Source organism: Maniola hyperantus, chromosome 1 (assembly GCF_902806685.2).
Source record: "Maniola hyperantus chromosome 1, iAphHyp1.2, whole genome shotgun sequence".
Taxonomy (NCBI): domain Eukaryota; kingdom Metazoa; phylum Arthropoda; class Insecta; order Lepidoptera; family Nymphalidae; genus Maniola; species Maniola hyperantus.
Window position 1 is genome coordinate 13,097,561 of NC_048536.1, and position 27,932 is coordinate 13,125,492.

At 39.3% G+C, this 27,932-nt stretch overlaps 1 protein-coding gene and 1 pseudogene across 3 annotated transcripts in view; one reads left to right on the top strand and one right to left on the bottom strand.

The window, feature by feature from the left end:
- The window catches only part of smog (G-protein coupled receptor 158 smog), a 79,959-nt gene that overhangs the window by 3,755 nt on the left and 48,272 nt on the right, over positions 1-27,932 (bottom strand). For 2 of the 3 annotated variants that reach the window (XM_069498609.1, XM_034984316.2), the window contains exons 2-10: positions 8,587-8,751; positions 7,983-8,501; positions 7,073-7,303; positions 5,553-5,621; positions 4,303-4,470; positions 3,048-3,251; positions 2,386-2,589; positions 1,590-1,787; positions 825-845 (exon numbers count right to left, since the gene is read on the bottom strand). In XM_069498609.1, coding sequence (XP_069354710.1) covers positions 825-845; positions 1,590-1,787; positions 2,386-2,589; positions 3,048-3,251; positions 4,303-4,470; positions 5,553-5,621; positions 7,073-7,303; positions 7,983-8,501; positions 8,587-8,730 — 1,758 coding nt within the window. In that variant the 5' untranslated portion in view covers positions 8,731-8,751. The remainder of the gene's footprint in view (positions 1-824; positions 846-1,589; positions 1,788-2,385; positions 2,590-3,047; positions 3,252-4,302; positions 4,471-5,552; positions 5,622-7,072; positions 7,304-7,982; positions 8,502-8,586; positions 8,752-27,932) is intronic. The other variant, XM_069498613.1, reaches the window with a different exon arrangement.
- LOC117996279 (lactase/phlorizin hydrolase-like) lies at positions 8,541-27,780 on the top strand (annotated as a pseudogene).

Here is a 27,932-nt window from a genome sequence, read left to right on the forward strand (position 1 = left end):
GCCAGCGATTACAAGAAACAGTTAAACAGCCTTGGTATTCAACAAAAGTTGATTCTTACTTAATTTGTTTTATTCTATTTTTTAGCAGAGTAATTAGGTACTGGGTGAAAACGCTGAGTGTTCGAAGGCATTTTTTTCACTATACCTAAGAGATGGTAAACCATCCTGTATGGATTCTAAAACCTCATGAAAATCACCGCAGCAACGCATTGTAGGTACGCAGAATGCTGGCAGTATTGCCCCTTTAGATGGCCAAACTAATTCTTTGTCCAAGGTAGCTTCCAACTCTTAAGTCCCCGGTAGACTATATTTATTTTTTGAAATTTCTTCAAAAAGAGCTTGAGCCGGGTCCCAACTCCCACGGCCCCAAGGTCTCTACCCCAAAAGGGGTAGTATTATCAGTAAAATATTATAAAAGTCAATTTACCTACTTAGTACCCAGGTAGTAAGCTTTTGAATAATTAAGTAGGTAACTATATTTTATTGAGAAAATAATCACATACCGACACTTATCGTTTTCACCATGCTTAATGCGTGCGCCATAATATTATAATTTAGTTTTACGTTATTTATAGGTTTAATTATGTTTTTTTAATATCATAATTTAATTTAGTAAAATCGATAGTGGGCTAAGTACCGCAAAATATAAAAGCGTAGTACATTATTATAATTATGTATGTTACGGAAAATGTATAGCAGAATGCGATACTGGGTGAGTGCGTTCAGGAAGGGCCCAGGGCCGCTGTGATGTGAGGGGCACAGGCGGACATCCACAGGGGCATGCGGGGCGAAGTGCGCATGCGATATACTTCATATCTCCTTACCTTCTCACGACTGCCCTTTTTCTAAGGTCGGAGTGGGATGGAATACGAAACATTAAATTAATGAGTGTTCAAAAATATTATAGAACGGGTTACGTCGAAAGGACGTTCGTTGCGCATTGTAATTTTTGAGTAACACACTTTACACATAAGGAATGTTTTTACATACTTATTACCTATAGCTGTTTTCAGGGTTGGTAAAGTTTTCACAATCACAACTAACCTAATAATTAGGTACAGAGACAAGGGTACAAGAAACAATAGGTAGGCTATAGGTAGGTATAAGTACACTGCGAAATAATAACAGAAAGATTTAATTTATTCATTGGTTTAAATACATAGGTATATAAGAATTGAACACTGAAACCTACCACCTATGACTACCTATGATTTATAATACTTATGTATAACTCTACAGAGTTCGAGATTTTCAATTTTTGTATTATAACCGCTGCACAGGTCCATGCCGCTGCAATTTCTTTTCCATACCTTACATTCGATATCAATAAATAGGTAGATATACTTCTACAAGTCTTTTGGGCCGTGAGGCCAAAATTATAGACAGAACTTGCATGCAAAATCTCAAGTTTCTATAGGTGGTGGTTGCACCTATACATTGATCGCCCGCATCGCGCGGGGAGTTCCCTCCCCGATTGCCATCTCGACCTGTCGCTTACCTATACATACCTATGTATGTATAGAATGGCAGTGTGTTGTGGAGTGTACGTGTTAACAACAAAGTTGCTACTTGCTAGTCGCGTATGGTACCTGCAGCGAGAAGCGGCGGTGCGGCGGCTTGCGTCCGCCGCGGCGCTTGCTGATGTGCGGGTTGTCGCGGCGCAGCGTCTGGTTGCGCAGGATCTCCAGCTGCACGTACAAGCGCTTGAGCTCGGCGCGCACCTCCTCCGACGTGGGCTCCTCCTCGCCCTCGGCGCCGAACCCCTCCGCCGGGCCCCGCCGCGACACCTGCACGAGTCGATAACATCTTACATACACATATAGCTCGTGCCGAAAACGAAACGGATCAAAACGAAGCGTAGTACCGCTTTCCGCCTCAGTCACACCCTACACATGTATAGAGTGTAAGTGAGAGGGAATCATTAGCGCCTCGATTTTTAATTCGTTTGGCAAATTACTATATACCTATTACCTACATATTACAAAAGGTCTACAACTGAGACGGTACCTGTGGTAGCAAGGTGATGTGTTACCTATCTGGATCTCTCGCACCGCGTAGCCTCATCAAGGACCATCTCAATTAAACGATAGACTTATGTAATACTTACATTGTTTAGTTTCTAAACGTTTGGAAGCTCTGTTTTGGGAATCGCGCTTTTAACGACATCTATATTCTGAGGTTAGTTATTTAGAGGTATATGTTAAGGTTGAATTCCCTACACAAGACATCAACTAAAGCAGATCTTCCGCAGGAAAACTACAGAGAAGTAAACGAGGAGGATGTGGTTTGTAGGTATTTCGTAGGTAGTTGTTGCTTCATTACGGTTCGGATTTTGGAGCTTGACAGACTCATAAAACCAACTTAAATACGTTAAGGTGTACTAACCTCTTGTGCAAGCGATCTCGTGCGGTACCCGTGCCACAGCCGCGGCGCGAGCACGCACGCCAGCGCGGCGCCGGAGGAGAGGTGCGCGCGCGCAGCCGCGGCCAGCGCCGAGCGCTCGGGCGCCGCGCCCGCCAGCGCCGCCGCGCGCCACGCCGCGCCGCACAGCCCCTCCGCCCACAGCGCCGCCGCCAGCCAGCCGCGCTCCTGAGCACAACGAACCATCACAGCGTAAACATACAGAGAGACCACAACTTTAACGTTTGCGAACGAGCCGGTTTTACGCGAGTAGCACCAACGGCCTATTCCTATACGATACCCGAGCCACAGAATACTTAAAATAATAATAGTACCTTACCGGTAAACTTAACTGGCCCTCAGTCCGCAAAGACTTTAAATAAATAGCGACTCATGTTCCGACACAATAAAGTGCAATTCAGCTCGCACAGCACTGGAGTCTAAAGTTTAACAAACGCCCTTTACATCTGGTTTCTGGATCTCTAAAGAGAGTTCCTTTGCTCTACACCTCTTTATGCAAGTATGTATAAGCACGCAACAATAGTGCTATGGTGCTCATGCCACGCCGTAGCCTTCGTTGCTATGAATGTCGTCTCATACCTGTAATTTAAAAGTACAACAATCTGTAGGTACGTAGCGCCTCGTACCTGAAACGGAACGTTAGCGTTTCTGGCGGCGTGCGCGAGCCGCAGGCCGGCCGCCAGCAGCAGCAGCTCGGCCGCAGCGGTGACGTGGTGCCACGCGGCGCGCGCGCAGCCGGCGCTCGCGTCCTCGTCGCACGCCGTCGTCGCCGTGAAGGCGGACAGGTAGCACCCCGCCCCCAGCACCATGGCGGCCACTATCCTTAACACCTTTACAAATTTTACATATTTACTGTGGCAGTCTCCTTTATACAACAACAGATAGCGCTATACGCACCACATACGAAGGATCTATTCAAGTTTTAACTAAACAAAGCAAATTAACGTTACCTGGCTTGCCAACTTTTTTTTCTGAAATTTTTGATACGTACCTACCGGTATAGGTATAGGCACAAGTAAGTAGGTATGTATTTATTAAAAAAATCGCTTTATGTCTGGAGGACAGAAACCCTTTACTAAAACACTTTTGGAGAAAGGTAGACAAGAATAGAATAGTATATATTTTTATTCAAGTAAACTTTTACAAGTGCTTTTGAATCGACTACTTAGTTTAATTTACCACTGGTTGGAATGCCGTTCCTACCGAGAAAAACCAGCAAGCCTACTTGGATTCCGTTTATGCCATCTAATTTTGGGGAATAGTTCTTCTTTTCTTCGTTTTTGTTATGACAATTTAGAGTAGATATATAAGCATCCTACTTTGGCCTATAATTAAATAATTATTAATTTAAGGTGCCTACAGATTTGTTTCATCTTTGACGACCAACACGTGCGAAAAAACAACGATCGACTTGGATGAATGATTACCATCTCTATGACGATCGACATCATATTTTTTCGGTCGCCATGGACAGTTTTGTCGATCGATAAATGAAAGAGACGATGTGAAGCTTGATCTTAACCTTGAATTTATCGATCGTTATCATTCGACAGCAACACAGCAGCAGTATTCTGCTGTAGATAAAATCGAGCAAATCAATCTGTAAGAACTAAGGCCGAGATCTATAGAGCCCATTTTGAATTTGCCCAGACTCAAGGCACGGTTAAAACGAGACAGCGTTATATTGCTGACATAGATCTGTGTCGCTTTAACTGAAGCTTAAGTCTGAGCAAAGTCAAAGTGCGCCCTATTCTCAGCATAAGATAAGAAGACAGATCTTATTGATTGATGGCAAGGAATATATACTACTCTAAAGGGAAAAACACAGCATAACGAGCAGTTGTGGGCACCTTTACATACTTATTAAAGGAAAGTTGATACCTCAGCGTCCCTCGGCGTCCAGCGATGCGCTTTCCTCGTGCGGAACTCGGCGAGTAGCACCCATAGGCGTAGCACCACGGAGCCGTAGCATGCTACGAAGCCCATCTCGCGGAGCCACGCGCCCGCTACGCAACGCCAGCGCGCGACTGATATGTATTGGGAGGCCGCCTTCAAGGAATAAGTACAAACTAAATAAATACCTATAATCTATATGTACATAATCAACCGGTTCATAATGCCACTGATCACGGTAACAACTGTAGTGAAAATTCTGAATCCAATATGGATTCTGAATTTATGGAAAAGTGGGTATTCGTAGCTTATCTGCTGGAGGTGGATTCTATGAAATTACCGGATACAAAATTATTATTAGTTTGACAAAGTAGTCGGTGAAAACATCTTTGGATAGCGTAAGTCGTAAATTACAACAATTTCATGAATGATACATGAAATGAAACCTGTGGGTCACCTGGCTTCGCACGAGTAGGCTCACCAGTTCGTACAAGATGATATACTTTTTAATTATCTTTTTCGACCACATTGAATTTTTATTATAAAATTTTGTTGTTATAGCGGCAATAGAAATACAAACTGTGTGAGAATTTCAACCCTCTACCTATCACGGTGCATAAGATACAGCCCGCTGACAGACAGACAGATGGACAAACGAATAGATAGCGGAGGCTTATTAAAAGGGTCCCGTTGAACCCTTCGGGTACGGAACCCTTCTTCTTCTTATTTTGCTTTGTGGATACGGAGCCCTAATATATATTATGTCAAAACTGTTTGACAGGTACATGGGAGGGGCCACCTAACTACGTTTATCTACAAGAGGGTATATTTTCGTCTAAGATAAACAGACAAGTACCTACCCACCTGTTATATACAATAACTACTCATAATTGAAATCTCATATCTAATATTCGTAAATCGTTGGATGTTTTCTCAAACCGTAAAAGTAGTTGTTTTTGATAAAATTGAGTGAATATCTACTTGCACCTCAGTTCTAACCATCTGTGTGTTTGATAAGGACAATACATACCTCCGCGACGCGCAGAAATACCTATTTTTAGATAGCCCTGAATTTTTATCAGTTTTTCAAAGTAATTAAGGTAATTTTGAGTGTAACTCCTTTAATAAAATATTATAATAGCTTATTCGCCTTGACACAATAATTTAGAGAATTTATAGTTAATGATAATACTTATTATCGAAACAGAAATTAATTTAAAATGACAGAGGCGACTTACCGAACCATACATTAGCATCGCACCGAGGAGAATTACTTCCAAAACTGTCCACATTCCCATTGCCACCGCCTGGAAAGTTTAACAAACGTAGTGATTATATTCTCTTTGGTTTAACAAAACGAGTGTTTGATATTATTATGTTCCTAAACCTTACTAAGTCAATAGGGTGACCGATCAATTGACAAAAAACAAATGACAAAGTTTCATTTCCCAAACAAATTATGGCAAAATTATGAATCGTTTTATGATCGTTATAAAACTTATGTTTCTACAAATAATTCACTTAATAAAACAAATTACCAGACAAATTGTCATTTCATAAAATATCATTTGACAAACAATTGGTTTCTTTAATCGTGTTAATTAGTAAAACAACATATCGCACTTTTTTTTTGATAAAATGAATTGTTTGATAAAATGAACTGTTTGATAAATACTTTAAGAATTCACCAAATCTTTTATATGTCGACCGGGCCGACGGAAGAGACAGCTTACTATAATGGGGGGTCTCTTTCGCACCCAGAAAAAAATAGCCCCGTGATATTATTGCTGCGTTGCATAGGGGTTTGCATATGTATGCAAAACAGACTTTTTGTGTGTTTTTTGTTAATTAGTTATTTTATCAAATAATAAATTTATCATCTATTATTTTGTAAAATCGCGAATTTGAAAAACAAATTATTTGGTGAAATAATAAATTTTTAAATGATATTTTAACATTCAGCAAATTTGCAAAGTAAAACATTTGTGAATAGAATATTTGTCAAATGATCTTTTGTAAAATGATATGTTTGCGGTATACGACGTTTGTGATTTGATTAGTTTTTCAAAAGTTTTTGGTGAACTGATAATTTGTCATACGTTTTTTGTCATTCATTAGTGAACCAGTCAATAGATAAGGTTGACACAAACACGTTGTGACCGCGCGATGGTTGTGGTCGCGCGGTCACAACACGCCTCCCAGAAATTGTAATCTATTGAGTTTGTTTGTAGGGAGTAATCTTTGAAGCTACTGATACGATTTTGAAAATTCTTTCACCAGTAGAAAGCTACATTTATACCTGAATGACATAGGCTATATTTTATCTAAAAAAATTATAGATCCCTGTAAAAATTGTAAAAAGCTACCCGTGCGAAGCCGGCGCGGGTCGCTAGTTTGTAATATTTACAAAGAATTCTATAAAGGCACTTGTTGAAAACTTATTGTTAATCCTATTACAATGCAAAGGATTAAAATATAAAAACAAAGCTTGGGATTAATCGCTCTACAATACCTCTGATAGTTTTAATTACTTAATTCAAAATACTGATTTTGCTTGATAAATAAATTTAATTTTAATTTGGCGATCAAAGTGCTAGAAGCTGTGCTCCGCTAGTCAATACGCGCCGTTGTCACGCGCAAATGCCATCAAACAAAAAGAACTGTTAAAGAACTTGATCTTGCACCTGTGTAGTGGGTGATTTATCGATCTATTTGGTGGAACGAAGTGAGGAAGCGTCTGAGTTTAAAAGAAACTTACTTTACATTTCCTCTTTTTGAAGATGATAAACCCTATAACTACGCAGAGCAGCATGCCGGCCAGGTTGGCGGCGAGAAGCGAGGCGCGGTAGGCGTCGGCCAGGCAGGCGGCCGGCTGGCTGCCTAGCCCGCACGGCGTGCAGTTGAGGCGCCCGCCCTGCGCCAGCCGCCCGTCGCGCACCCACGCGTCGCCGCCCGCGTGCCAGTGACCCGAGCTGCATTTGCATCGGTACTACAAAATTAAAACATTAGCTATAACTACAGCCGAATCAATTTACGCCTTCCAGGTTAACGACCTTCCAGGTACCTACCTAATCCTGTGATTCATCATTAACATGATTAATCCATTAGAAGGATTTGGCCATAGTTTACCACGCTGGGCAAGTGCGGGTTGGCAGACTTTACACACCGATTTGAGAATAGTATAAATAATTCTGAAGCATGAAGATTCCCTCACGATGTTTCCTTCACCGTTAAAGCAATTGATATTTAATAAAATAAAATCCTGTGATCACCTGACGGTAAAGTGTTAACTAGGTAGTGAATTAAAAAACGTGCGGGTTCGTTCCTTAGGTTCCGTACCATTATTCATAGAAACGAGCAAAAAAATCATGTATGGGAGCCCCCTCAAATATTTATTTTATTCTGTTTTTAGTAGGTATTTGTTGTTAATTAACGGCAACAGAAACACATCATCTGTGAAAATTTCAACTGTCTAACTATCACGGTTCATGATGATACAGCCTGGTGACAGACGGACAGACAGACGGAGGACAGCGGAGTCGTAGAATAGGGTCCCGTTACCCTTTGGGCACTGAACCCTAAAAATCCACCACTAATGAAATATTGACACAAAACTTTGATGAAGTAAAAGTAAGTAGGTATAGGTACTTAAGGTAAATCACATTTACCTCTAATCTTCGTTCTTCATTTTCAGTCGGCGAGGCCTCGCAATCTGTTGTGACTGGATCACACATCGGTGGACCACCTAACAATTCATACATAGTTTCTTCACATGGCAGTGCTGGTATACGACGAAAAATAGCAGCAGCCGCTCGGACGGGACCGGCTCCCCTCGCCGCGGCCGTTCCTCCCCACCAGCCCGGGCTTCCCTCGCACGAGTACCACGCGTTGGACCACAGGACCACACTCGCGTTCCAGGCGGAAGCTAGAGTTCGCCAGAATTGTTGAAGTGTAGCAGAATTATTTTGTTGGAACACGATCATTGTTGGCGGATCGGAAATGTAAAGCACTCCGAGATGGAGCTGCGGCGCTCCCAGCGCTACGGCGGCGGGCGGCGGCTGCAGCGGCGCGCGCGCGGCTGCGCGGGCGAGCGCTGCTGCCCTGACTTCGTCTGCTGCACCTTGATCGACCAGCTCCGACAGCGCCCGGGCGGTTTGAGCCACTGCCGCTTCATATTCTCGGACGTTCTGAACACAAATGATTCAACATTATTGATATAATCAGACGAATAAACTTGAGAAATGGAACCATGGTAAGTAAGGGCACGAGTACCGTTGGCAAAGGCGGTGGTCTCTTGAGTAGCAGGGGGTCGCAAGGGGTCACGAGCGGGGGCGCGGGCGGCGAGCCGGCGGGCGCGGCGGCGCACGCGACCCACGCCAGCGACAGCGCCACGCAGCGCGCCCACCGCGCCCCCATCGCTCACCTGCACTCTGCACTCTGAAAAATAAACAAAAAATAAACTAAGTATAAAGAAACAAGTAGGAAATCAATGTACGTTTGGAACCTCTCTATCAACTGCGAGGTCTAAGATGGACCATGAGGCTGTCCAACTACAAAATATACCGTACCGAAGACGAATTAGACATCCATTATCATTCCATAGTACCTACCTAGGTAGGTATTTTTATTTATATCAGTAGGTACCTACTACTAAACACTCATCTAAAAATATATTGTCTTGACATCGTCACTTTTCAAGATACCGATAAAACAAGGTTATATAAATCGACCTGTGCAAAATATTATTTGATTGAGTTAAAAACAACGATGCTCATTTCATCTTTGATGTAAATATAAGCTTAAATTAATGCCTAACTTTTTAATTCATACAAATAATCTATTACGGCGATATATGAATATAAATTGTAATTGACGATTATATAAATTGTATATAATAATGTTTTGTTTTAATTTACAGTTTACTAGCAACCTTCGTTGAATTTGGAGAATGTAAATCCGATCGTCATGATGTAAGAAAATTTCCCGAAGGCTTCCTGCTCGGGACTGCCACCGCATCCTATCAAATTGAAGGAGCTTGGAATGAGGATGGTACGTTAACTTTATGAATACTTTAACTATCTTCATAGATGATTAAGTAGTACCTGATACCCGCGACTTAGTCCGCGTGGGTTTAGTTTTTAAAAGTCATGTGGGAACTTTTTGATTTTCCGGGATAAAAAGTACCCTATGTCACACCCCACGTCTGTAACTACATTATGCATGCAAAAAATCACGCTGACCCGTTACGAACAAACCAATAAACAAACACACTTTGGCATTTACAATATTATGGGGAGTGGTTTACACATTGTATCTTTGTATTTTATAATGGGTGTAGAAATCAATGTACCTATTTGTGTGTTCATTTTATCTACCCTTTAACGCACCTCCTTCATCCGAATGAGTTAAAGGTTTGTGGCGTTTGTGCAGTCGTTGTTGGCACTCCTTGTCGTACGAGTTCAATGCAACACTTGCCGGGCAGTAGGTATCTGATAAAATATGTAATACTAAAAAGTCTTGTTATTATGAAAATATCGTTTGCTTGCAGGTAAAGCTGAAAATATTTGGGATCACTTGACGCATACTAATCCTTGCATAATTAAAGACTGTTCTAATGGAGATATCGCTGATAACTCCTATCATTTGTACAAAAGAGACGTAGAGATGATGAGAGAATTGGGCTTAGACTTTTATAGGTTTTCGTTATCTTGGCCAAGGATTCTACCGACTAGTTTTCCCGATAAAATAAATGAAGCGGGAGTGCAGTATTATAACAACTTGATCGATGAAATGTTAAAGTACAATATCGAGCCAGTGATTACACTTTACCACTGGGATTTACCGCAAAAATTGCAAGATTTAGGCGGATGGGCCAATCCATACATCGTAGACTGGTTTGGTGACTATGCGCGAACAGTTTTCGAATTATTCGGTGATAGGGTTAAATCGTGGATAACGATTAATGAACCATATCAAGTGTGTAATCAAGGATACGGTGACATGGCGAAAGCTCCTATGATAAACAGCAGCGGTGTTGGTGAATACATCTGTACTAAAAATTTATTGTTAGCCCACGCAAGAGCTTACCACATATTTGATCAGGAATTTAGACCGAAGTTTGGTGGTTCCATTTTTATCGCATACAGCGCTCAGTGGTATGAACCTTTGAATGAAGATGAAATTGAAGCAGCTGCAGAGGCTAATCAGATCATGGTACACTTTACCTCTTGTTTAAAACTAAAATGATGCCCGCGAGATTCAGGTTTCAAAAATCTCGTGAGAATCCTTTGATTTTCCGGGACAAAAAGTAGATAGACAGAAAGACACAATCTTTTCGCATTTATAATACTAGTAGATACTTTATAAAACTAGTATATTTATAATATTACATTGCTACTTCTTTAAAATATCATACAACTAGCTGATGCCCGCGATTTCGTCCGCGTGAAATTAGGTTTTTTAAAAATCCCGTGGGAACTCTTTGATTTTTCGGGATAAAAAGTAGCCTATGTCACTCTCCAGGTCTTTATCTATACCCATGCAAAATCACGTCAATCCGTTGCACCGTTGCGACGTGATTGAAGGACAAACCAACAAACCAATAAACAAACACACTTTCGCATTTATAATAAGGGTACTGATTAGCTGATCAGACTGAAAATAATTTTTAAGTAGAATTTTTCTCTATTATCTTTATAGAGGAAACCACATATGAAATCTCAGGTTTCTAGACTCGGTTTAAATTGTACATTTTAATAACCATATTTTTTCAGTGGGCTCAATATGTCCATCCAGTATTCTCAGAATCTGGTGACTTCCCGCCGATAATGAAAGAAAGGATTGCAGCCAGGAGTTTAGAACAAGGATTTCCTAGATCCAGACTGCCAGAATTCACTCCTGAGGAAATCGAATACGTTCGAGGAAGTTCTGATATGTTTGGTCTGAATCACTACGTTAGTTTCTTTGTGTATAGGAATGAATCTGTGACTGGCAAATATCAATCTCCTTCACTGCGAGATGACCTGGGAGTTATTTTGTATCAACCGCCTGAATGGCAAATCGGTGAATCAGAAAAAGTTATGGTAAATAATGTCTTTTGTATCTATAAGACGTGATATGTTATTAATTATAAGGGATGATATATGCTAGATCATGCTGGACCCGAGCCGCGCGCAAGATCCACGGATTGCAATTTTGTATGAAGACACGTAACACGGACGAGGCTCGGAAGACTCGGACACGGCACGGTCTAGCATAAATCATCCCTTTTACTATACTTCAATGAACAATTACATTCTATAATATTATATCGATGATAAAATATTATAGAATGTACAATATATAACTATAACTAAGATGAGTATAGAGACAAAATATGTTGTACAGTACCCGGCAGAAAATATTGTACATCGACCTTTGAAAAGAGATAACGGTTTCGTAGAGCGTTATCCCTGTCGTTGAGACCGACAATACGTCACATTAGGTATGAGTGACAGAGACAACGCTCTACAAAACCGAACTCCCTAAAGGTCGATGGACATTATTTTCTGCCGGCTACTGTACTTAGGTACTTACTACCAGTAACAGCTAAGGGTTTTGAATTGTTAATTATAGGGTTCTGACTTCTGTATTATACATAAACCAGTATTTATAATAAGTTGATTTATTACTTAGGACGTTTTGATATATTTCTTTTTGGTTATAATTAATTTTGAAATTAAAAATTCCTTTAGATAAAATCGGATAATCGCTCATTGTCCATAGCCATCTCAGCCACAAACAATATATTTATAACTAGATGATGCCTGTGACTTTGTCTGCGTGGATTTAGGTTTTTAAAAATCCCGTGGGAACTTCCAGGATAAAAAGTTGACTATGTCAATTTCCAGGACGCAAGCTATCTCTGTACCAAGTTTTGTCAAAAACGGTTGAACGGATGGGCCATGAAAAGCTAGCAGACAGGCAGACAGACAGGAAGACAGACATACAGAAAGACAAAGAAATATACAGACAGACCGACAGACACACTTTCGCATTTATAATATTATTATGGAAGTATGGATCATACCAAGTCCCAAGTATTTTGACGACCTACCAGGTGAAGTGGTAAGCTGTGGTCTTATAACTGGGAGGTCCCGGGTTCGATTCCTGGCAGGGATTTGGAATTTTATCATTTCTAAATTTCTGGTCTGGTCTGGTGGGAGGCCTCGGCCGTGGCTAGTTACCACCCTACCAGTGTAGAAACCAAAGGTTTAATAAAAACTGCCATACTCCTTCCAGGTTAGCCCGCTCCCACCTTAGACTGCATCGTCACTTACCATTAGGTGAGATTGCAGTCAAGGGCTAACTTGTACCTGAATAAAATATATTATGTACCTACCTATTAATTCAACCACAACAAAAAAACATACGCCGAATTGAAAATCCCCCTTTTGGAAGTCGGTTAAACATACCAGTCATGTTAACTTGTTTAGCGGTGCTTACTAACTTTATTACTGTTTAGTTTGCCCCATGGGGTTTCTACAAGCTGTTGACACAAATAAGAGAAGATTACGGAAACCCACCAGTATACATCACAGAAAATGGATTCGCGACGTACGGCGGCTTGATGGACGACCACCGCGTGCTATACTACAGAGAGTACTTGTCAGCTCTCTTAGACGCTATCGATGAAGGATCGGATGTCAGGGCCTACACTGCATGGAGTCTTATGGATAACTACGAGTGGATGTTTGGATATACGTAAGTATCACTACCCTTATATTATAAATGCGAAAGTGTGTTTGATTGTTGGTTTGTTGGTTTGTCCTTCAACCACGTCGCAAAGGAGCAACGGATTGAAGTGATATTTGTCATGGGTACAATTAAATACCTGGAGAGTGAGATAGGCTACTTTTTACCCCAGAAAATGAAAGAGTTCCCACGGGATTTTTAAAGACCTAAGTCCATGCGGATAAAGTCGCGAGCATCAGCTAGTTACTAATAATAGTAAATTTGGAAATGTTATCTATCACATAATATTAGGTATCTAGCAAGATAAACCTCTCAACATCCTTGTTTGCCCGCAAGTAGGTACAAGATCTAGGACCTATAGTTGCCCTTAAAATGAGTGTGAGCAATGTTGTAAGGAAGAGCAGATAAACTTGGCCGACTCTTTGACCTCTTTTATCTTTATGTTTACTTTATCTTGTAATTTTTTTTCTATTAAATATTTTTGTGCATTTTGCTTTGACGTTTCGTGGAAATTTTAGTAGATAGCGTTTCAAATAAAGCTTAGTTATTAAAAAAAAACACAATTTAAAAAAAAAAAAAAGGTTTCAGAATAGCTATTTGGTATCGTATTGAACTAAGTTCCAGGCATAAAAATATTGACCCGGTTGTAGCACCGGCTACAATGTACTACGGCGTAGCGCGAATCATCCCTGGCAGCAACGATAAATAGATAGTTGCATGTAACTAATAGGTAGAGATCCGTCCCCGTAGTATAAGATTTTACGTCTCACCAAACGTTGCTAGAATTCAAGAATCGAAACACAATAACATCAAAGTAAAATGGACCTAAAGAGCCTTGAATTGAAGTTAAAAATTCAATGCCACTGATTTTAATTTCGCAAGGTTTCTGCTTGGAGCGCTGGCTGTAGATGTGTAGACAAACTTGAGCTTTAAAACAAGGCATTTAAGATCCAGTTTACTATAACGCAGAAGTGTTTCGACTCTCGAATTCTAGCAACGTTTGGTGTGACGTAAAATCTTATACTACGGGTACCGGTATTAGGAATATCTACCCTCATCTGTTATTTAATTGTGATGTTAATGTGTAGATTGATACATCGCACTGGGTTGCCTAGCTAAATCACGTGCCAAAGATGTTAAAAAATTTATTGTTTTTGATAAACTTCCCTTATTAGTCATTTATGAAAGTCAAGCATCAGCTGAAAGATTATTTATATAGATTTTCATAAATAACTAAATCAGGGAAGTTGATCGATTACATTAAAACACCCAATTGGCACGTGATTTCGCTAGGCAACCTATTCGCGCTGTATCAATCTATACATTATCTGGCATATATTCTTTCATCACGATTAAATAACAGATGAGGGTATATATTTTTAATGCGGGATCTTAGGGCGAGATCGCACTCTGACTTTGCTTAGACTTAAGACAGAGCTGTATCTCTCACATAAATCTGTCTCGTTTTAACTCAATCTTAAGTCTGAGCAAAGTCAAAGTTCACTCTATAGATGTCAGCCTTCTACCATAAGTAAATTGTATTATCCAGGGAACGCTTTGGTCTGTACGAGGTAGACTACGAGGATCCGGAACGAAGGCGTACGCCGCGCAAGTCTGCTTACGTATTCAAAGAAATACTGCGCACGCGCACCATCGACTACCATTACGAGCCCGATATGAGCGTACCGCTTAGCATCGACGAAGGAAACTGATATACATCTGAATTATTAATTGTTTTTGCGCGTTACTTTAATCTATACAATTACATAAAATTAAAATGTTCGTCTGTGATTTCGAAACTTTATTATCACCTCTTTTATTATAGTTTTTGTCTGTCTGTCTGACCGTCTGTTCGACCGGCTGTCTTGGAAATGGCTAAAAATTACACTAAAAATACTATTGCATCATCCGCAGTTCCTGAATCACTATAATTTTGGAGTGCTGTTCTCTACATCATCAGGGTTGAGGAGTTGGGACTTGGACTCCAAGCATAAAGTCGTTGCTTGATACCTACAATATTAATTCACTATAAACACTTCCTGAATCTTGATAACTTAGGCGGGCAGTAACCCTGCAGCATCAGGATTGAGGAGTTGCATTCAGAATTTTTTATGGGACCACCACAGAAACATCACACATAAAAAAAATTGTAAATCGGTCCAGAAACCTCGAGAAAATCGGTGTACTATACATTAAAAAAAACAGACCGAATTGAGAACCACCTCCTTTTTGGAAGTCGGTTAAAAAGGTAGTGCCATGGATGGTCAACGAGGACGGGTTAAACTTTCTTAAACGCCCATCAAATGATAATATCTAATGTGTATCATCAAATTAAAATGGCCGGATGCTAAAAACAACAACGAGTACGAGAGGGAAGCTCTTTAGTAATTTATTTACTAATTAATTAGGTAAATGTACCTACACAATCTCCTCAGTCCTCTGGTAGGTAGACTAGATACTACAGCTGTTTATGGGTGATGGTAATCATTTAACATTAGGTTGTTTGCTTGCTATTTATATTAAAAACTCAATGCTTGCTTCTACATTGAAATTAGATCATCATCATCATCGTCATCAACCTATCGCCGGCTCACTTCTAAACACGGGACTCCTCTCAGAATGAAAAGGGCCATAGTTTACCACGCTGGTCAAGTATGGATCAGCAGACTTGACACACCTTTGCCAACATTATGGAGACAGGCAGGCAGGCAGGTTTCCTTACGATATTTTCCTTCACCGTTAAAACAAGTTAATTTAAGTGATAACTCCGAAAACAGAGGTGCATGCCCGAAATTGAACCACCGACCTCCCGAACAGGAGGCGAACGTCTTAACCTCTAGGCCACCACGACTATATAAAGGCGATAGTCGAGGCACCATCATTCGCATATCAAAATTGCTTGTTTTGTATCCAACAATCTATGTGATAACAAATAATCTACGCGTATATATGATATGATGTAATTTCTTGACAAATAAATTAAAAAGCTGGAACACAAATTAAACTATTACCTGCCTCACAGATTAGAGAAACCTGCCTATTGATCAAATAGTGAGATGGATCTTACCATTCATAGATCAATAGGTTGTACTTAACAGTATTCACAAATCACCGTCTCCAAATGAGCGCTCAAGACTATTTCAAGGATTGACAACTAAAATATCTTTACCTACTTAATATGGGGTGAGATAACGGACGATAGGGACGGTAACCAGTTGCAGGCCCTCTAACTCGACGACTAGAAAAACATAGTGCCGGTAATGTGGACAACAACGATGTAGACTGTAGTGACTCGAGGTGTCAGAGGTTATGGCACCGATTTCATTACTAGACAAGTAATTTCGTCGAGCGGCTTACCTCGTTATTACGTCATTAGTACACTTCTACCTCAGAGCATAAGCGCAGGTCACACCGCGAGATAAGCTAATTTGCTTAGCTGGCATAAGCTGGCTACGTAGCTTAGATTAAGCAAACCACTTCATATTTATAGTTCGCGATAGGTAGAGATAATTATTACCTGGTGCGGGCGACGTGTGTACTATGCGAGGCGTCCCCTCGCCTCATTCCCCTCATTTATGTATATAGTGTAATCTTCACTATATTCATATCGAAGTTTCAAGACACAACCGTCGCGCGTCGGTCCAGCTGGCGCTACCGAACAAAGCCAACCGCTCGCCTCGGTGGGAAATCTCCCTTTGGTACGGTCGGGCCTACACACCGCTCCCGTACAATTTAGATCAGATAAAATATGTTGTATTCAGAAGTAAGAACTGAGAACCCCTCAAACCTGCATCTGAACTACAGGTAGGTAAATATATTACCTAATAGAGTAAGATCGCAGAGCCGCCAGATTTAGGAAGGTACCTACGTAATTTTAGCAAAGCTAGGACCTTGGACCATAACCACCCTACCTCTCTGGTGATACTAAAATAGAGGTGTATTAGGGGATTATCTGGAAAAAAACACACAGTAGGTACTTTTTATTGTACGACATGGTAATAGATTTATTACATAGATTCAGGCAAAGATGTTACGATAAGATAAATCTCGCGGTCATAGGCTATAAAGTGTAAACCATTTAATACATATATTTACTCGTAATACGTCTAATCGTTACTAACCTTCTTTTTTTACATTTTTCAAGGCAGTTTGAAATACCTAGAATCATGCGGGAACTATAACATTCGTGGTCGGCGGAAGTAAGTTAACAACTCGATTTATCTAACTAGCTTACGCCCGCGACTTCGTGCGCCCGGACAACATAAAACCCTATTTTCAACACTCCTTTCTCAGTGAATGTTTACGTCATGATAGCTATCTGAATGCCAAATTTTAACCCAATCCGTTCAATAGTTTGAGCTGTGCGTTGATAGATCAGTCAGTCAGTCAGCTTTTCTTTTTATACATTTAGGTAAGATAGATACCTACCTAAATTAAAATTGATTGACAAAGTCCCGAACTACGATTCCGGATTATCTTGATGGATTAATTATTATAGCTAATCAACCCTGGCCTCGATGGTCGCAATAATTTTCTATTGTAACTGTATATATGCATTCTATGCTAATGTACTTGAATATTCAGGATTTTTCAACGAACAGTCGTTCCATAGAGCAAATCGTTTCATAAACGGTAACTATTTTTGAAAAACTGTGAAACAAATCCCATAATAGGTAAATATACCTACCCCTTATGATCATTAGTAATATAACCCATATAATATATAATTGGTAATTATTTTATACACGCGAAGAGAGAATTCTATAATTATATGAAACACAAAATAAGTACAAACAGGCCCGAAGATTTTAATACCATGAATTAACCCGTTTGTTAATTCTCATAAGGCTAACCAAATGAAACGACACTCATTATGCGATATTTTTCGTGTAATAAAAAATGTGTCAAGATAATTAATTTGAATGTTCTACTACTTACTAACAAAAACCTTCCTCATATTAAGGTCAAATAACTCAATGAAAATTATATTAGCAAGCCCTGCACTACGATAGAACGCATTTATACCCAACACTCTTTCGGAATGGTAGTTTAACAATTTGTTTATAAATATTTTTTTCAGTTGGATGAAAACAATATGGCCTATTATCAGTATACTTTGATGTAAGTACAGTCATTTAACTAATATTATTGAAGCGCAGGTAGGTACTTAAAATATGCACTTTCTTGAATATTCACTTTATCAATTTTAAAACAATTTAGTCGTTGATACAATACTAGCTTATGCCCGCGACTTCGTCCGCGTGGATTACACAAATTTCAAACCCTTATTTCACCCCCTTAGGGGTTGAATTTTCAAAAACCCTTTCTTAGCGGATGCCTACCTCATAATAGCTATCTGCATGCCAAATTTCAGCCCGATCCGTCCAGTAGTTTGAGCTGTGCGTTGATAGATCAGTCAGTCAGTCAGTCAGCTTTTCCTTTTATATATTTAGACGTACCTACCTACAGAGTTAACGAAGGTTACATCTGGCACAGAAAGTAGTCTTATCTATAATAATTACTATCAGAAACTAACAACTCTTTTACCTACCTATATTTATTATTTAAGTGTATGCAGGTATCATCAGTGCCATTATCAACACATCGCTGGCCCACTACTGAGAACGGGCCTCCTCTCAGAATAAGAAGGATTTGGCCATAGTCCACCACGCTGGTCAAATGCGGATTAGCAGCCTTCAGATACCTTCGAGAACATTATGGAGAACTCTCTGTGTGATCATATTTAAATCATCATCATGATCAAGGCTCACTGTAGAGCACGGGTCTCCTCTCAGAGTGAGAAGGCTTTGGCCATAGTCTACCACGCTGGCTAAAATGTCGGAAACTCCTCACTTACACCACCTTAGAATCTACATTGTACCCATGCGAAGCCTGGGCGGGTCGCTAGTATATACTAATAAATAACATTGACGTGTCTGTCTGTAATTTCGAAATAACTACCTCATATTAAGCTCATAATATGGTTATTAGAACTGTACCATAAATGAATCACGTTTTTAAAATTTTTGTCTATCTGTTTGTCTGTTTGAACGTGCTAATCATTGGAACGGTTGAACCTATTTTGACGAGACTTTCACAGACAAGTAAAGGATTAACCAAGGAGTAACAACGGCTACTTTATTGACCGACTTTGAAAAAAGGAGGAGTTGCGTTTTTCTACCTATGTATTTACTTACATCGAAATCTCCGAGATTTCTGAACCAATTTGCGCAATTATTTTTTTAAATCGATAGTGAAACTCAATCCTAACGCCGCCGCAGGGGTCTTGACTCCTGACCAGCAAAACTGATAGGCTTTAGACATCGGGGTTATCGGTTATAAATTGATATTGGAAGTACTTACCTACCAAGTAAAGACTTTATCATTGAAAACTCAAGAACCCAATTCCTCAACCCATACTGTATGAATCGCATTAGAGAGAGATACCTTGCATACCGGGGACGGGCTAATACGAGTCGAATAGGCTACGTTTTATCCTGGAAAATCAAAAGTTCCCACGGGATTTTTAAAAACCTAAATAGACGCGGGCGAAGCCGTGGGCATCATAAAAAGTCACTATGTCACTCTCTAGGTCTTTAACTATGCCCATGCAAAAAATCACGTCCATCCGTTGCTCCGTTGCGACGTAATTGAAGGACAAACCAACAAACCAATAAAACATCAAACAAACACTTTCGCATTTAGATGATGTTATGCAGGTTATAGTACAAAATAAAATAAAACCATTTTATTGCAGGTCAGGACCCATATAGACCATACAACATGGTTACATACAGTCAGAATATTTTAAAATGATTAAAAAATTAAAATATGTGTGTATATATAAATAATATAGTTTATATTTTATTAATTCAAAGTTATAAAATATTTTTAATAAGAATAATGTACCTATTACAGATTATTATTAGTAGTAGTTCAGTTTGAATATGGACATTTTGCTACAGGCTCATCACGATGCAAAATTCGTAAATTTCCTCGCGGATTTATGTTCGGAACAGCCACCTCGTCTTACCAAATAGAAGGGGCTTGGAACGTAGACGGTACTTAGTATTTCGTTTCCAACAATATATTATACAAGAATAAGTTACCTATAGCTAAAAAAACTTTTTTCAACAGGAAAAACTGAAAATATTTGGGATCGTTTAACTCATACACGATCATATTTAGTTCGTGACGAGTCAAATGGCGATATCGCTGATAAGTCATATTATTTATTTAAGAGAGATGTGGAAATGTTGAGAGAGCTGGGTGTAGACTTCTATAGGTTCTCAATTTCGTGGGCAAGAATCCTTCCCACAAGTTTTCCTGATAAAATTAACAAAGCGGGAGTAGCTTATTACAACAATTTGATTGATGAATTACTGAAATATAATATTAAACCCGTGGTCACGATATTCCATTGGGACTTGCCACAGAAACTCCAAGATCTCGGAGGGTGGGCGAATCCTTACACTGTAGAATGGTATGCCGATTACGCACGAACTCTATTCAAATTGTTTGGAGATCGAGTGAAATACTGGGTGACAATAAACGAACCTTATCAAATTTGTAACTTTGGGTATGGTGACAAGATTTTAGCTCCTGCTGTTAACATTAAAGGAGTAGCTGAATATCTATGTGCAAAAAATGTGCTTTTAGCTCACGCTACAGGTTATCACATCTACGATAAAGAATTTAGATCAAAACAAAAGGGTTTAATTTTTATCTCATTGAGTGCTCAATGGTATGAACCTTTATACAAAAATCAGTCTCAAGCAGCTTATGACGCAAATCAATTCGAAGTAAGTAGGTACGCGTTCTAATGCTTATTTTTTTGCTTACAAATCATTTTTTTAAGTAATTAACATAAAAACTCTGGGCTTTTAGTGGGAACAATATTCTCATCCAATTTTCTCAAAAACGGGCGATTTTCCACCGGCGATGAAAAAACGAATAGCAGCGAGGAGTGCAGAACAAGGGTTTCCTAGATCCAGATTGCCTGAATTTACGCCAAATGAAATTCAATTTATACGAGGGAGCTCTGACTTTTTTGGATTAAATCATTATCTCACCAATTACGTATCCAGAAATAAGTCGGTGTATGGATATTATGAATCACCTTCTTACAACGATGACCTAGCAGTGTTCTTTCATGTTTTACCCGAGTGGAAAATTGGTCAATCAAATTTTACAAAGGTAGGTGTTTATCACTATGGACGATTATGGATTTTAATAATAAGTTATGATAGTATCTAATATTTTAAGCTACTTAGTATTTCTTGTTACGCTTATTTAATAACTAGCTGATGCCCGCGACTTCGTACGCGTGGATTAGGTTTTTAAAAATCCTGTGGGGACTTTCCGGGATAAAAAGTAGCCTATGTCCTTCCTCGGGTTGCAAGCTACCTCTGTACCAAATTTCGTCAAAATCGGTTGAACGGTTGAGCCGTGAAAAGCTAGCAGACAGACAGACAGACAGACACACTTTCGCATTTATAATATTAAAGTATGGATTATGTAATTGATTTCTCGGAAACGGTAACCTACATCTAAATACAATTCACATCCTACAATAGATAATGCTTGTACTTACTTAGATAATCTTTTACAAAAAGTAAGCAATTAGAATCTGTTTGATCTTTGTGTTATATGTTAACACAAAGATCAAACAGATTCTAATTGCTTACTTTTAATATCATTTTGCGGATAAGTATGGGTATATTATTGAGTAAGTTTATTTTTGTAATACTTAAAATAAGTTTTTTTTATTAATTAGTTTGTCCCATGGGGATTTTACAAATTACTAACATACATAAGAGAAGAATACGGTAATCCAGCCGTTTATATTACCGAGAACGGGTTTTCTACACTCGGAGGTCGGATTGACAACGACCGTGTCTTATATTACACGGAATACTTATCTGCCATGTTGGACGCGATGGAGGAAGGTTCTGACGTTCAAGCGTATACTGCATGGAGTCTAATGGATAACTTTGAGTGGACATTTGGATATACGTAAGTGTTACAAAGAACTTTTATTATAGACTAGCGCTTGGCTGCAATCAGATCTGCTGCTTCTGAATACAGATGCAATCTTGACGACACCTTTACTTGCGGTAGGTCCGCCGTACAATAGTAGAAAGGTGAAGTAGGAACCAGGTCAAAAGTTCTTGGACCACTCTTCCAAATATAGCTTGTAGAATACCGATGGATAGAAACAGATCTGTTCAAGATGAACCAGCTCCAGAAGTTTAGTACAATGTACTTTATCTTATAATATGTTAATAATATCTTACTTAACTCTACACTACTACAGAATTGACTTTGAAGACCATCAGCACTATCCGCCATTACGATTGTACCTATCGTCTGCGTATCTGTTGCACCTACTATTTGCCATGTCATCTATAATAATATTATTATTGTGTAACGTCCCTTAAAATATAGCATCAGCATACAAATTAAACTTAAAGGGTAATAAAATACAGCCCTGGCGTGTCTCTATGTATGATGATAGCTATTAATCCTTATATTTGCATGTTTTATCCAAGGTTTCTTAGGAGTAAATTCTATAAGTCTCATCTTTGTTGGGTTGGCTTAGTTGAACAAGCTTTTTCCTGTGTACATTTATTCCTATTATTTCTAGCGTCATTTAAATATTTCCCTCTGTAAAATTAATTCAGCTTATTTGTATTTTTAAAGGGAAAAATTTGGTGTTTACGAAGTGGACTTCAGCACGCCGGAACGTAAGCGCACACCACGGAAATCTGCTTATGTTTTAAGGGAAATATTCCAAACACATTTACTGAACCGATGTTATAATCCTGACATGAAAGTTTCAATGGCAATAGATAAGGACTAGCTATCGAAGCTGACTGCGGCAACACGTATAATCCCTCAATAACCGTCCAGTTCTGCAAAAATGGGTTTTTACTTTTTACTGGTTCCCGCAAAACGAGAGGTGTGTCACACACAACAATTTTTATTATTTTTCCACGCGATAGAGCGTTAAAACGCAAATAGCAAAATTTGGCTTTTTAGCGACTGGAGCACATTTTCGGTCCACACACGGACACAGATGTTGAAGTGGATGTTGCCGTGGGAACAAGCCGCAAGATCTATCAGTGATTGCCTTTATGTACTTATTCAGGATATTTTGTATTGTGGTCTGTAGTAAAGTAGCCCTGTGAGTGTGACTAAGTACCAACTACTTACTTTTAAAATTAGGTGCCGTGACCTGGGCCGGCCCTACCATAGTGCAATGAGCCGTGCGAACGGAGCGGCCGCTCCAGGCGCAAGAATGGTCTCCTAAATGGTAAAAAATATAGCGAGAATATATACATAAAAAAATCTTCTTTTTTTGATATTTTTGTTAAATAAAAAAAAACATGACTAAATTATTATTTTCTGTTAGTTTTCCCATGGTTTTCCCATTTAAGGAAATCGTGATCCCTCTACTTACGATATTATTCAGTATCTGGATATTTATTTCGGTATGATTATTTTAGGGCCTATAGTAGGTATAGTAGGTAGGAATCTATAGTAGGTACGCGTCACGCGACAGGTTGAAATGGCAATCGGTGAGGGTACGCCCCGCACACCCTTTGCGCTAACAAGGTGCGGGTGAGAGTGGGTGTGCGGAACGCCCCCCCCCCCCCCCCCCGCCTCATACCCCGATTGTCATCTCAACCTGTCGCAGACTCATACATCTCCTGAGGATGCTCCAGTGTCGGAGTTAAACGTACGTTGAGTGTGTTCTAGAATATTTGCGTGGTGTTGTGTGTTGGTGGTTTGTACTGCTTGCTTTTCCTGCTTCTTTAGTAGTGGAGAGCGGGCTCGTCTAAATACTTACATATTTTTATATTTTTATGCAATAGTTATGTAACTTTATCTGATAAGATTTTCGATTGTTCGTACTTACATAAAAGTACCGAACTCCGAAGCCTTGATGGATTGACATTGATAGATAATGAGATAGAGTTGCAACGAACGATAATGTCCATCAAAAAAAAATTACTATAGATATGAGAAAAAATTAAAGACAAAAACATATTTGAAGAGATGATGGTTCTCAGTCAGAGGAAGTATGTCACATACAACATTATCTACCCGAATAATGTGGCTAACCAAATTATCGTAAGTTATTAAACATTTATTTAAAAAAATACTTAATAAAATTAACGTTATGCGTATACGTATTTAACAAAATCTAATAGCGAGCAATCGAGCAGACGGGTCACCTAATGTCAAGTGATTACCGCCACCTATGAACATTTGCAGCACCAAAGGAACAGGCAATGTGTTGCCGGCTTTTACCCCGTGTCGAAATCCGGTGGGAACACCGCCGCTGGGAGTTGGTTCCACATTTATTTGTATGTGCGTGGAAAAAAGATGATCAAATTATTACACCAGGCATCCAAGTAATGAGAAAGAAATTGCTTTCGGTGGTGTGTGGTGCGGTTGTAGAAAAAGGAATGAGGTCAAACAGCTCCTCAGAACACTCTCCGTAAAGACGATAGAACATGCAATGCTATAGCTTACGTGTCTGCGCCTTGCGGTACTACTGCCAAGTTTAACTTTTTATAATAAACTCAATAAACGATAGGTTGCTATTTCTGACATGGATGGCTTTTGCTGAAGGTGATTCAAGAGAAAATAAACATGAAAGTAGAAAAATTCCTGATGGACTGCTTTTCGGAACAGCCACTGCATCTTATCAAATTGAAGGTGCTTGGAACGAAGATGGTAAATTAAAATATTTTTCCTTGGTTATTGTAAGATTTTCCTGATTTGTTTCAAACTTATAATCAGCTGTCTCTTATCTCTATGTTTATTAACATGTATATTTTACTAGCTGATGCCCGCGACTTCGTCCGCGTGGATTTACGTTTTTCAAAATCCCGCGGGATCTCATTGATTTTCCGGGATAAAAAGTAGCCTATGTGTTAATTCAGTATATAATCTATCTTCATTCCAAATTTCAGCCAAATCCATCCAGTAGTTTTTGCGTGAAGGAGTAACAAACATACGCACACACACACACACACACACATACAAACTTTCGCCTTTATAATATTAGTCGGGATTATTCACGCAAAAGTTTCTACTGCATAAATAACTGTAATCTATCTATATATATATATATAAAATTCAAAGTCCTGACTGACTGACTGACTGACTGACTGACTGACTGACTGACATATATATCAACGCACAGCCTAAACCGCTGGTCCTAAAGACATGAAATTTGGAGGGTCTATTCTTCGTAAAGAGTAGGTAACCACTACGAATTGGTATTTGGCTTTTCGGTCACAAATGAAGAAATACGTGTTTCAGGATATTTGGAAAATTCGCCTATAAGGGTGGTAAAATAGGGGACTATGAGCCCCCCCCCCCATTAAGGGATGAAATGGGGGGTTGGGGGTTGTAAGGTTTTGCTGGTGCAGGGCATGCAGGGTGCGCGTCCTGATGTTATAATGTTTGTTTCCGAAAAAAAAATACCATTTGTTTCCTGTAGGCTACGCGGGCGAAGCTGCGGGCAGAAGCTAGTACTTTAATAATATAAATGCAAAAGTATGTCTGTCTGGCTATTGCTGTAACCTTTTCACAGCGTTACACACACACACAACCAAAACCAGTCGCAGGCAACATCTAGTTTTTTTATAAAACAGCATTTTATTATGATTCTTTCAAAATAACAAAAATAAATGCCTATGATAATACTACAATAATTAATCTATGCTTACTACTTTAGGTAAAAGTGAAAATATTTGGGACCGCTTAACACACAGGGAGCCTTGCCCTATAATGAATTGTGACACGGGTGATATTGCCGATGACTCTTACCACCAGTACAAAAGAGATGTAGAGATGATGAGAGAACTTGGGCTAGATTTCTACCGACTCTCCTTATCTTGGACTAGAATACTTCCAACGAGCTTCCCTGATCAAATCAATGAAAAGGGTGTTCAATATTATAATAATCTTTTCGATGAAATGCTAAAATTTAACATACAACCCATGGTCACCTTATACCATTGGGATTTACCACAGAAATTGCAAGATTTGGGTGGTTGGACAAATCCGTATATTGTTGATTGGTTTACGGACTACGCTCGGGTCGTCTTTGCATTATTTGGAGACCGAGTTAAATATTGGTTCACCATCAACGAGCCAAGAGAAGTTTGCTATCAAGGGTATGGCGGAGCATCGCTAGCACCATTGTTAAATATATCGGGATATGCTGATTATATATGTGCAAAGAATTTACTTGTGGCCCACGCTAAAACTTACCACATGTATAAAAACGAGTTCAAACCAATACAGGGCGGCACTATTGGTATAGCTCTCAGTACAACTTGGTTTGAGCCGGAATCTGAAAAGGACGCTGAAGCAGCCGAAGCTGCCATACAATTTGAGGTAAATATTGTGGTACCTACATATCTAAAAGCACCATACCTACCAAGTTTTCCAAGGCTTATATACCAAGCCGATTGGTTTAGTAAAATTTATATTCTTTATTTTCATTTCAGTGGGGAATATATGCTCATCCAATTTTTTCCGAAACCGGTGATTTTCCTGAAATTATGAAAGAGAGAGTGGCCGCCAAAAGTCTTACTCAAGGATTTCCTCGGTCGAGGTTACCTGAATTTAGCGCCGAAGAAATCAATTTAGTTAAAGGAAGTTCAGACTTTTTTGGAATCAACCATTACACAACTAAAATGACATATCAAAATTCCTCTTTTGCTAACAGTTTCCCATCGCCATCTTTTTACGACGACATCGGAGCATTGACTTATTATAATGAAACGTGGGTAGGAGGTGCTTCATGGTGGTTAAAGGTATGATCAAAGATGCATTATTTGAATATTTACATATATCAGAGTATAGAGTTTAGAATAAAGATTTACGTTAACCTGATGTCTTGTGTTCTATTAGACTGTACCTTGGGGCTTCTACAAACTTTTAACAAGAATACGGACAGCTTATAATAACCCTCCTGTTTATATCACTGAAAATGGTTTCTCCACAACAGAGGGCCTAGTTGACGACCTTCGAATCACTTACTATAGAAGTTATATCAACGCGATGTTGGATGCTATAGACGAAGGTTCAGATATCCGAGTCTACACAGCATGGAGCTTGATGGATAATTTTGAATGGATGGCGGGCTACTCGTAAATATGTTTTTTTAAATATTAAGTAGTGTTTATCCCTTAATTATTTCGAATTAAAATACTCAAGTCACTTGGAATAATAATTACCTACTTATTATGTTAAAGATTAACGCTACACTATGCACGGCATATTGTTCTGTGCACACCATGGTTAAAGAACTGTAATTATTCTGTATTTATAGAGTATTAATTGTTAAACCATGCCGAATCTGTGTACCTTCCAGGACCATAACTATTTCTAGTTTCTACTACCAGTCCATGCTGTGAATGGTGTAGTGGTGAATCCATTTTTAGCCATTTGATGTTTACCTACGGTATCCAATTTCAATAACAGACATTCACTTAATCAATAATTAATTTGTGGCTATCAATAAAATTTGTTTCGCGTTTTAGGGAACGCTTCGGACTCTACGAGGTAAATTACGAGGATCCAAATCGTGCGCGTACGGCACGCAAGTCCGCCTACGTGTACAAGGAAATATTGCGGACTCGTGAGCTTGATTTCCATTACGAGCCTGACATGAACAAGCCCATCGCCATCGACGAAGGACATTGATGGACCACGAACTTTGTCTAATAAAGTACCTATAATAAATTGATAGCCAACTACTTATGCTATGTCGCATTAACCGGCCGCTATACCAACCTACTACGGTGTAACAGAAATTAAACATTTGATTAGTATGTGACATTCCAAAAAGCAACAAA